We start from the raw sequence: 12506 nt of genomic DNA, 5'->3' as shown, positions 1-12506 counted from the left end.
GTTATTTTCTTGTAAGTTAACTGGATTGCAAGTTGGTAGTACCTCGTTAATTAAGCATCTATCACCAGATTCTTCTGCCTTCTGTACACAACTGGAAGGCATCAGCACACATGAATATTCTGACCTTTGACTAGTTGCAAACTAGTTGTGAACAGATTCCTTCTCACTCTGGCAGAGAAATAGGAACACTTTGACCATCTAATTGTGCTCCTAGTTCTATTTAAACCACCACTGCCCCTTTATTTTTCTGCCTTATGGTCTTTTCTCCCTGCCCACACACCTTCAGGCCTCACCTTGACGTCTCTATGGGCAATGTTCATTGAATGCAGGTACTGGATGGCTGTTCCGATGTCTCTCATTATCTCAGAGGCCTCTATAAATACAATTTCAGAGAAAGGTCACATTAACATTCCCACTGTAATTCAGGGACATGCTCGGGAATGCTTATGATTTACAAACAGCTTGTTGGAATACAGGGCTAGCATCAAGACTAGAAAACCTAAAATTAGCCATAACAGCTGTGTTTTGGTTTTGCAGGCAATCATACCCCCCAATTCCCCGGCTGCTCAGCCCTCCTCCTGAGCAGGCACTGCAACTGAATGGTTGAGAGTCCTGCTTCTTATGAGCTTGTAAATTTGTGCTTTAATTTGCTCACCAGAAAAGCAGCAGGAGCAGAGCAGGTACACAAGCAGCATGCAAGACTGTGGTGAAAGGAGCCTCAACAGCCTCTGATTGTCCAGGACATGTCCTTGGTTGTCCAAGACAGAAGTTTAACTTTCAGCTTCTATTTCAGGGGTAATAGGAGGATCTAACAGATTTTCTAAAAATAGAGCAGCGTAACAATATAGTAATTTTAGGATAGGTCACATCTTCGTTCCTCACTGTCTTCAGAAGTTTTTCCTCAGGAGAAACAAAATCAACAGTTCTATTCTGTAAAGCTCAAACTGCCACCTTTGAAATAATATGTTTCTAAAATTTAACATAACCCCAGTGGGAAATTCTAGTGGTTGGTGAGCTGCCTATCAACAGCAGTGCTCTTCAAGTCCAGAAGGGTTCAGTTACATAGGGAGAGCTTTCAGGGCAGGGAGGAGTAATATTCCCATTGTACAAAGAGAGCATTATATTACATCTCCATTGACAGAGAAACAGAATTAGCCACTTCAACCTGATACTGTGTGTTCTGCATAGGTAGAAACCTCAGCTGCAGTAGTGAGAGAGAAAGTCAGAATTACTGTACTGTAACCTGGAATCCTGTTTCGCATGGCTTGAGATTGAAATTACACAATCTCAGTCAAGGACAATCAGAAGGCAGAAACACTCATCATCTTCGGGGAAAACCTTGCACACCTTCCTCCTTCCTGGCCCAGGCCAAAACCCCTTGCTCCTAATGGGAAGTTGTGGCTGATATAAACAGCCAGGGAACCTGGGGTATCCAGTGGAACAGGGCTAATTTATCTCAGGGGAGAATGAAGGTGGGTTTTTTTGTTTAACAATCCCAGATGATTTCTGAGTAAGTATTTAGAATGTTATACAATGATATTTAATGTAGAAAAATCATGTTTTTAGCAGAGTGGAGTCACGAATGATCATGGAACCAGTTTCCCCCTGGAATCTTGTATTTTAGAGAGGAACAAATAAAGTTCCTGAAAATGCTCGTTTTTCCTACCCAAGTCTCTCATTCCACTTAAAGGATTCATCCCAGGCTATGAAACAAAGGATCTCAGGATCAGCAAAAGCCTGGCCTCTATACCAGACTTGCAAAACAGTCACAGTAATTTACAAGCTCAGGTATAATTTTTTCTTCTTCTAATCATTTTGTCAGGATGGTAGCTACAAACACAAAATCACAGAATCACAGGTCGGAAGGGACCTCAGGGATCATCTAGTCTAACCTTTCTAGGAAAAGCGCAGTCTAGACAAGATGGCCCAGCACCCTGCCCAGACGACTCTTGAAGGTGTCCAATGTGAACACTAACATTTTTACTCGTGAGCAGAAGCAAGCTCTTGTCTATTGTGAATGGGCAAGGAGAACCACAGTCAAGGACACCTGTGGTACTCTGCAAATAATAAATAGCAAAGACAATAAAAATGGCAAGGCTATTCTATTGCAAGCTCTGTCACTGACTCATAGCAGGTCTTTAAACTTGCACATAGTCCCTATTAGAGATGAGCAGGCTTGTTTACAGTGTGGCTAATAACACTTCCTTTCAAGTAGTACTTTAAAACCCTTGAATAAGAGATGTTTCATTAGATGTGATTTGCTCTTTATATTCATCACCTAACAGTATTGCTGGGCACATATACTGCTTGAGGGACAGCCAGAAGAGAAATCACAGTAGGAGCTGCATTGATCATGTTAAAGGTAGTCTGGCAGGATACCAGGGACTAGAATAACAGAGGCTGCAGTGGTTCAGAAATGAAGAAGCCGAGCAGATTTGTATGAGGAATTCTCCTCTAAACCTTCCCCATTGTGTCTGAACTTGGCCAGTCCTGGTAATTCCTGATTTCCAGGAACTTTTAAAAATAACTGTTTAATACAGAGTTGGATAGGAAAAAAAAAGGTAAAAATTACAAACAAAAATCGAATCAAAGAAAAATTCCTGTAAAGGAACTAAGCAAGGGGACAGAGATAGGGAGAAGCAATCTTTCACAAACTTTAAATTTAAACTATTGATTTTTCACCTCTTTCAGTGAAAGCTTGATCTCCTCTCTCCTGGATCCTGCTAAACAGCTCTCCTCCCTCCATGCTGAAACAAAGAACACACAAAAAACCCCCACCTTCCATGAGCAGAAAAGATCAAATTAACACCTGACTGTGCATCCATATAATTGCACAGAACCATGGCAGGAACAGATTAGAAGAGGTTCCTGGCTGCTTCCTATGCCAATGCTTCCTAAGCATCACACTCATTTGAATCAATGCACAAAGCCATTCTATATGGAATAACAAAACAAAACAAAACAAAACAAGACCATCAAAGAAGTTTTGATGTTTTCAGTTTAATGTACTCTGTCACAAGGAACATGACACACATAGCTGGGGAGTCAGATATGCTGGCACTGAGAGGCTGACAGTAATCTTGTTTTATGTAAGGGCTGGAGATGAAGAAAAAAGAAAGACAGAAGCAAAGGTAGTGAATAGAATTATTGACTTGTCCCCAGTGAAGAAGACAATAGCTGTGGTATTACAGATCAAGGAGAGAATAGGAAGAGTTAGTCAAAATAGTAGCAAAAGGGATCATGTCAGATCATAAGATTTACACCTCAAGTTGGAAGTCATTCACAATCAAAGCGCATCATATTTCTAGAGACACATCCTTCAAGATTGTATTAATTAGACAATGTTTTAATGAGGACAATTGTCATGGAGTACAGGGAAAATTTATTTTCTGGTTAGGGGTCATCTTTCTTCCATCACACAAGTTGGCTGGAGCCACTATACATTTCCCTACCACTTCCATGAAGACAACAAAAGGTTTGCTATGCAAACTAAAATTGTGCTGCTAAGAAAGCTTACCTAACTCTCAACTAAGCCATCATATTCTCCCACACCCCTACCCCCTCAAAGAGTAATGCTTGGCAAGGGGCTGCTGCTGGTCCATACCATTCCATCACAATGAGGAGGCATCTCTTTCCATGATGTATATTCTCATAAACATCCAGGACATGGACAATGTGGGGACACCCTGATGCTCGCCAATGATATTCTACTTCCTGACGGGCTTTTGCATTGTCATACAGGAGCTGTAAAGAAATAGGAGAGAGCAATGTCATTGAGCCAGCATCATTCTGCTTTAAATTGGCACCTACATGCATTTGAACTCAAAGATGGTTGCAAAGGCTACTTTTAGCACTTTCTCCAGCCAAAGGATGCCGATCCTTCACAAGACTTGCACCATCTCTCGGCTGTCCAACTTCCTAGGTTAAGGAATACAGAAACAACTGATCCCTTGGAACTGGAAGGACCTTGAGTGGCAGTGAGGAGAGATTTTTAATCTGAGATGGAGACAGACCTATCTCACCCACGTCTGGATGGGAAACAGCAAATTTTTTCCTACTTGTTTGCAGTACTTGCAAACAGAGGAGAATCCCTCTGCTAAGGACAATAACCTTCCCACTTGTCCCCCAGCTATTCGGAGAAAACACTTTTAGGTGCAGTGCAAATCCTTAAAGTTCAATAAGATTCAAAACAATACGGACTTTCACACCAGCTCTGAATGTGCTTCTTAAATACTACACAAATTTCGGATCCCATCAGAGTCAGAAAGGGACCTTTGACTATCTAGATGCTTGAACTTCTTTCTCTGTCACATGCAAGGCCAGTTTATTTTAAAGGTGCTAATCTCTAGAAGGGAGGTAAGAGCTCATCTTTCGTGATCCTGTAACCTCGTACACAAGAAATGGGCCCCTTTCCATTTGAAGAACTGCTCTGTATCAGACTTTGTAACTGAGGTTTTGCGCAATAGAGGCACATTGCTGAATAATGCCTTTTCTTCTCTGCCTCGTCTCTCTAGACACCACTAACACTTTGTGACAGAGACTTTCTTTACTGCACATTTATACAGTTCTTACACAATAGGGCTGTGACCTGAGTTTGATACTTTATGCCCTATAGTAATAATCATTGTAATGATGGAGTGGCAACAAAACTGATGCTGTATAAAGTATTGTCAAATGCACTGAAACAGAATAAAAAACAAGCAAAGAACAATCACCTGTGATCTATTTGCCTTAGAAAAGGACAACAACAACTGTGAGGGAACTGTTTTCAAACAGGCAAACAAAAGGTATCGTTCCTGCACTATTAGGCCTTAGCCTGAAGCTCTTCTCACTCATATTTGCTATCAGGTCCTAGTCAAAACACAACTGCAGGATAATTGCTGAAAACAAGTATTAACATGTAACCTGTCATTAGGGACCTATGAATCAGCCCAGGAAAATGAGATTGCTTTTCCATCCAATTGCCAAGCTAAGGCACCTCACCTAGAGGCACCTCTCAGTGTAGGGAAACACATGATTTAAAGGTCAGAGGAGGAAGTCGCAAATTTTGATTTCTTTATTGACTCCAATACAGACAATTTGCAGCACTGGAAAAAAGAAACCTTACACTAATTTGGTGCTTCAACATCCCTTTCAGCAAAGCAGACACAGTAACATGACAAGAAAGGCCTGTAACACTTTATGAAATGTGGGGGAAGTGCTCGGGAACCACTGGACAGAAGGTAAGAGGCTTCTCTTTTTTTCCAGGCTGGGAACAGGAAAGGATGACAAATACTCCTCTGTTGAGTGCACATTTTTATATTTTTGTGAAGGACAGAAAGGTTGCAGGAAGGGACAAGTGGCCTCAGGAGTGCTGCTGGCTCCTTAGCTGAACAGGCAGCGAGCATCACCACTGTGACCACCCTCCAGGCTCCCTCAGCTCTGCTCCAAAGGCTCCAGCATGACACCAGATTTTCAGCAGTGCAAGGAGCTGAAGAAGCTTTCTTGCCAAGTTCAATGCCCTTGCAGCCAACCTACTTCCACAGCTGTCGTTCTGCACCCAGAGAACACACTTTTGAGATAACTAACTATCCGCCTCTTCCTTCCTGCTCCAGCCTAGCTATGGCCTGATTTCCAACACAAATAACTTCCTAAAGAAAGAGATGGCTCCAACTTGGACAAAAAGCGCATTAGCAAGTCCAAGTGCAGTTGCTTTACTTCTTTCAGCCATCAGCCCATTCAGCAGCTTTTCCTTCAGAGCCACTGTGTTCTAGCTCAGTGGGACTGTCTATCAGCATTTTCCCCTCTGCCCTTCTGAGTCTGAGTTGTTGCCTAGAGGTCTTTTTAAAAGCTCATTAAATTATGTGTGCAACAATAAAGCCCGAATGCCCTCAGGACTAACCATGACGTTTAGAAAAGCAATACAGGGCTTACTGCTTGGATATTACTGGATTAATGTCACTTCTGAGCAGGACACTTCAAAAACCTTCTCACCTATCCTGTGCTACTAATTAGACATAACCATTCTCTTCACTAATGTTAACTGCAGTATAATCTGTGTATCTTGTGCTTGCATAGTGTGCAGAGATGATGCTTTTCTTGTCTGTACCAAGTGCTTATGAAAATTGTTTCACGGAATTGAATTCTCACTCTCTAAAGAGCTTTTACAAGGCATTTTGATACACACAAGGATGGTGCAGTTTCACTTCTCCACACCTACAAGCAAGTTTCATATAGTCCTTAGTGCCAAGCTTGAACGTACTCATGTCAAGATGACACCTGGAGAAGCAGAGAAAAGGAAATGCAAAAATAAAGAGCAGATACACATATCAAGCAACATCTGATATATCAACCAACTGTTAACCTTTGGATTTCTCCTTCTGAGCCTTAAAAATAATTTAAATCTTTTCCTTATGTCTAAAACTGGAAGCCATAACTGTACCTTTTAAGATATCTTAGAGATGCAGACACCTATAAAATGAATGCCAAGCAGGGTTGAAAGCACCAATTTCTACAAAATTTAGGTGCTGATTTAGAAACACAGACTGAAATTCTAGATCTATGGTTAAATTTAACAAACTTGCAAAGAACATATATGGACATTCTGCCATCTTCCTGATCCTCAAGAGAGACTGTACTTCTGTTGCTGCAATAGCTTTGATAAGACTATGATCAGGTTCCCCTGACATTCTACAGAAGTGCAGAGGTCATTGTGAACAAACCCATAGTTTCAGATAAGTTTTCCAGCACTGCTGGTTCACGCCGGTTTGAGGAAAGAGCAGCTTTGTCAAAATGTCAGCTCAAGGAGCCCCCAGTCATCCCCCTCGAGTTCCCACACAGTTCAGCTGAGTCACAGCTTGTCACGATGGGGTGTGGGCAGGATCATGAACCAACCTCACTTCCAGCCAAACCCAAGAAACGTGCCCCATCTCCCAAATTTTCATGAAGCCAGATCAGTGATCCAATATGCAATGCACAGCAGCCTCTGCATAACAGCGAGGGGATGCCCATGTGTGCGATCAGGCACCACAGTTTGGAACAGGAGCACAGCAGAAAGCTGTGTTTTTCTGAGGTCAGCATTACCGAACTACTGCCTAAAAGAAGCAGATGAAGCAAGTATTGACAGTTACTCACAGAGAGATTGCCAAAAACAGAGGCAGTGGAAGGCAAGAAAGTACAAGAGCTCTAGAGCCCTAACCCCTAGGGATTCATACAACTCTGCGATATCTGAAAAAGCTGGAGAGGGAAGGGAGATGTGCCATGGGGTGCGCTCTGCCTGTTTCAGAGGAATAACAGGGCAGATGCCAACAAACACTCCAGGATTTCCTGCTAATTCAGGGCCTGGTGGTGGAGGGAGACCTGAACTCTACATTCTGGGGTAATGGCCTAAGGTGTTTAGCAAGTACCTGCAAAACAAAACAAATTCTAAACCGCAGCTTTGAAGGCCAGCTCTGAAATTTCTCCCCGTATAGCTCTGAAATTTCTCCCTGTACAGAATTTCTTGATAGAAAAAAAAAAAAAGGAGACTAAAAAGTGACACAGTATCTTCTAATTGTTTTTGCACTGATTCAGTGTTGTGTAAGCAAGGAAGGATAGCTGGAACCCTCATACCTTAATGGTCTGATCTATATGGGAAACAGACTTCTAAGGACTGAAGGGGATGGCAAGTGATTTTCTGGACTCTGAAATTGTAACAACAGAGAGAAGATATCCATGGGCACAGGTATGAAACAGGCTGAGGACAGGAAGCTATGACTTCTTTGTGACTTTCTCTTTAACACGCACTAGCAGATTACACAGATTACTATTACACCTGCTATCTGTTCCCTACATAAGGGATTAAGACCACCCCACACCCCCCCCAACATATGCCTTTTTATTTATTTCAAACTTCAGCAATTCCTCCTAGTTCCAAACAGTTGTGGTGCCTGGATTAGACCTGTTACAGGCCCAGTTCTCATCTACTGCATGTGCCATGTTAAAGCATCATCTGACACTGCAAGCATCCTTCCTTGCACCCATCCCAGAATCTGAAACTCTCCTTCAGTAGACCATCAGCTTTATAATCTCTATGCCATTTTCCTCACAGGAAGGCCTCCCATTATTAGAAATGGGACTAGCAGAAACTTTCAGTCCCAGGGGTCCTCAACATGTAATACTGATATAGAGGCACTTAAATACAGCTTTATTTATTTTTCTAGCTGGGAAATAAAAGTCTCAGCTCCGACATAAGGGGGTAAATGTCTAACTTCTTTTGCTTTCTTTCCTCTTTGCATGCATGCTTTCCTCTTTTGCTGCTACAAAAATGCTGAATCCTACAAATAAACCTTGGAATCTAAATTCATGCTGATGCACAGAAACTTATACCATTTGCTGCAAAGCAGCTCTTCCAGTCCTTCTTTATTCAAGAGGGGTTGATGGTAAAAGAAGGCTTGGATAATGTTTCTTTCATCTCCTCCCTCCCCTACGCTACAAAAAGAAGAGGGGGAAAAAAGAAAAAAGAGCTATCACTACAGCTTTGGACATTTTGTCTTTTATTACATCCTGATTATTTGCACTACATCTATTAATTCAACTTTAACAATCTTTATCTGTTTCCAGATCTCTTCATAAGGGATAAAGCCATCCTTTTTGTTAGAACGCTGAAGGAATTGAAATTATCAAGGTTTTCTTCTTCATGTGTCAGTGCTGCCAGTCAGTCAAGCTGCTGCAAGAAGCATGTGGTTTTTTGCAATGGCAGCCCAGCAAGCAGGGAAATCCACACATGCAAATCTCAAAGAAAGCACTGAATTTTTTCTTAAAATAAAAAATAGAACACATTTCTGCTTGAATTATTTAGTACTGAAGCATCTGTCTATAGAGAAGGGATAAAACCAGGATAGGCACAGGTGGGTCATCACTAAACCTTTCACCTTTCTGCTTTTATTTCAAATCCAGCTTAGGCTGTTAGGAATTAAACCTGCATGGAGGCTTCACTGAAACAAACTGTCATCCTGGTGCCTGCAGAGCTGTCCAAGCTGCTACCACAGTTGGCATTAACTGACATCTCCGTCAGTGCTCAGCTAGACAGCCAGTCCCGGAGGTGAGCTTCTCCAAGTTAATAATAGAGCACAGTCAAGTAGCACAATTCTGCAGCACTCCTGCCTGTGGTACCTAATCCTTTCACTCAACCTACTTAGTATCGGGGTTTTACTGTCTGCACTGAGGGACCCTTCTCTATCCATCTCTTCCCTCCAGTCTTCCAATTACTACTTGGCTTATCTTTTGAAATGGCAAAAACTACAACAGATCTTTGGTATCTAGGCAGTGTTAGCAAGAATGAAGAGGACTCAGAGAGGACTGCTTTCATGTGGTGTCAGAGTCACACTCTGAAACCAATTTCCTGCTGACACACAAGGCTTCAAATTTCTTAAGCACACATTTTAAAGGGTAAACAGGAGGAAAGAGTAGAATGGAGAAGATAAAAAGAACAAGTTAACAGAGAGATGTGCTGTCTTGTAAGAGTTTGCACACTGGACGTACTGTAAATCCGCTGAAGAATCTAGCTCTCTGAGCACTCCTGTTTCTCTAACCCCAGAAAGCGCATACCACATAAATATTATTTTGCTCCGAGACTCTCTCCTGCAGTGAATCAACTAGGTCTCTCAAAAATAACTTTGGTGTGGTTCTGAATTTTATGTATTGTAGCAGTATTCAAATCACCACCAGGCACTCGATATGACTCTACACCCTGAGGTAAATAAATGAGACATACCACTATTAATTATCTAATTACACATGCATCTAGCCATTCACTCTGCAAAGGTCAACTGTCTTTGTTCATAAATGTTAGTGGAAATATGGCAAATACAACTGAAATGGCAAAGCAGTGGGCCAGTATAGATTTCAAAGGCATCCCCTTGCACACTTGAGGTTAGCATAAAAGGCAGACACAAAAACAAGCAAAAAATGCCCATGAAGAAAAGCTACTGTCCTGATAAATATTCTGGTAATATTACATGAATCTATTTGGACTGTAGTGCCAAAAGTATGCAACTGTACATTCAATACTATAGGGTACATATAGATTTAAATAAAAAGCACACTATGCTTTTAGCTACATCCATAAGATTACTTTGCATTTTAATACTGTGCTTGCTCTGCTGTGTGGATGGAAAAATAATTCTTACTGGTACCTTAAGATTCCTGTTATACTCAGTTGTGACAAGCTACAAACCAGCTATATGTGGCTTCTTTTTTATTCAAAATATTGCTGCTGTAATTTAAAAGAAAAATAAATCACCAACAGCTACTAACGTGCTGCTACCAGACAAGAACACCCTCAAATCCTTGTTTATACAAAAAGGCCTACAGATAATCTCTCTCTACCTTCTCCTTTTGCAGCACTTTTGCTGCCATTTAGCCAGAACTGCATTCAATACCTGCACTTAATATTCAGCATCTGGGGAGACCTTCTGCAAAGCCTTTTCCAAAACCCAGACACACTACAAACAGCCTTTCTTTCCTTGATTCTTTAATATGCATATTACGACCATCTGAGATGAAACAAAATTGGAAAGTGCTCTGGAGGTCTTTTCACCCTTTGTTTTCAAACCTCCCATTCTCTGGGAATAGCAGAAAAGCAGGACAAATAGGCAGGATTTGTGTTCACACTCTTTCAATGTCCGATCTTTGGTCTGTAGTACCTCGATATGGCTTTGTGCTGTGCTGAGATGCTCTTTGTTTTTCTTAAAAAAAAACAACCACCACACAAAACCCCCAGCAACATACCTAATTCCTCTAGTAGTGATAGCCATTGTGCTCTACACACACTTTCCATGGGAAGAAGTGGAAAGAGCGAAGATCACAGATGTTATTCAGAGCGCTTAATCCTCATTTCAGTGCTAACCACCATGAAACCCACCTGTATAGCTGTGTGGGACAGCAGGACAATGATACCAAGATTAGTGAGGCATGGCAAACCTCTGTTAGAGCAGGATGTGGCAGAAGGCACAGACAGAAAAAGAAGTACTGAGAAGATCTAAGTCTCCAAGTTCTCTTTCCTAGTCTTCATGCTAATAAGCAGTAACAAAATTAATGGAGAAGTGATAATACTGAACAAGGTAGAAGCAAAAATTAGCAGCATGTTTAATCTCGTTAAGCACAGGTAACAGTAGCTCCAAGAGGAACCTGTGCAACCCCTCTTTCTCTTTATTTCTTGCATGTGTGACTACAGTCATGACGATAAAATCATTCAAGAACTGCCAGGAAGGATCTGACATCCTTCCCCAATACATAAAGGCTCTTCAGGGTGCACACCAGATTTGTGCTGTAGGCACTTTCCATGCATCTGTCTTTTCACTCTGCTCTGCATCCCAGCCCCACTTTTTGACAGGTTAATGAGCTTCCTTAATGAGCTTCCCCCTGAAACTACAGCTATGTTCTCCTCTACAGCCCCACCATTTGGAAGCAGAATTCAGAATTCAGAATGAAGACAGCGTCCTCTCATACCACTGCCCAAACACCTCAACTCCTTTTTAGCTGACTTCCCATCCCCTTCCATATCAATTTAAGACTGTCATCCATGCATGCAAACCTTGGCAATATGCCACCCCAGGCCAGTTCTTTCTCATATATTGCTGTCCCTCCTCTTCTTTCACATGTCCTTTCTCTACACCCACATTTGTGCTTTACGTCACATAACCTACCAGGCCAAGCAGTATCTCTTCTGTTGCACCATCTATCTCAAGTATTACTAAATCATCCAAACAGAATCCGGAGATAGATAAAGAACTCTCAAATCTCCCTTCTCCCATTCCACAGGGCTCATCTACTCCTTTTATGCATTACCTTAAGGGGAGACTTGCTAAATCCCAGACATCTCTGGCACTGACAGCAACTGTGCTTCATGTCCATTACAGAAGAGATACTGAGATTTCACCCAGTTCTTGGGAATCTAACTGGAGTGACTCTGGGCAGCATAACATCAAACATTCACTCCCGCAAGCTGTCAGCTGAGGGAACTTGTCTTCAAAAATGAAACAAAACCCTAAAATCTTCAGCAAGGACATCTGTAAGCTTTCTCTAGTGCTTCAAATCACTGCTATATATGTTTTCACACTCACATTTGTGCAAGTTCTGCTGTTGGCATTTTCAGGCAAAGAACTGTATCTTTTCTAACTTCACAACTCGGTTTAAAGGTCCATTGGGCATGAAGATCCCTGGAACTGCTTGTTGCATACAGCAAAGATATGACAGAGAATGGTATGAATGTGAATGGAAACAAAACCATGCAGTATTCAGCAGAGGCTAGAAAAGCAAAGGAAGCCCTTAAGAGAAAGAAGAAAGTAAACTGCTCTCCCAAGACTTCTTGTGCTTATTTTGTCTGGATATATATTCTAAAGCCAAGTAAACTATTACATAGGAAAGAAAAGAAATAAACTGGGGGAAGGTGGAATTCAACAGGTGGAGTCAACATAAGCAAGTGACAGTGCAGTAAAACTGTTATTTTTGTTGCAATTCTCATTGATTCATTTTGCTCGGTGTAC

General features: G+C 41.6%; 1 protein-coding gene across 2 annotated transcripts in view; it reads right to left on the bottom strand.

Moving 5' to 3' along the window:
- MAPKAPK3 (MAPK activated protein kinase 3) overlaps positions 1-12506 on the bottom strand; it is a 137169-nt gene that overhangs the window by 11631 nt on the left and 113032 nt on the right. For both annotated transcript variants that reach the window (XM_064454080.1, XM_064454081.1), the window contains 3 exons: positions 3605-3744; positions 2683-2747; positions 294-373 (listed from right to left, as the gene is read on the bottom strand). In XM_064454080.1, the coding sequence (XP_064310150.1) occupies positions 294-373; positions 2683-2747; positions 3605-3744 (285 nt within the window). The remainder of the gene's footprint in view (positions 1-293; positions 374-2682; positions 2748-3604; positions 3745-12506) is intronic.

This window comes from Phalacrocorax carbo, chromosome 6, assembly GCF_963921805.1.
Source record: "Phalacrocorax carbo chromosome 6, bPhaCar2.1, whole genome shotgun sequence".
Classification (NCBI taxonomy): Eukaryota; Metazoa; Chordata; class Aves; order Suliformes; family Phalacrocoracidae; genus Phalacrocorax; species Phalacrocorax carbo.
The sequence above is the reverse complement of the archived record's forward strand: the minus strand, read 5'-3'. Positions and strand labels throughout refer to the sequence as shown.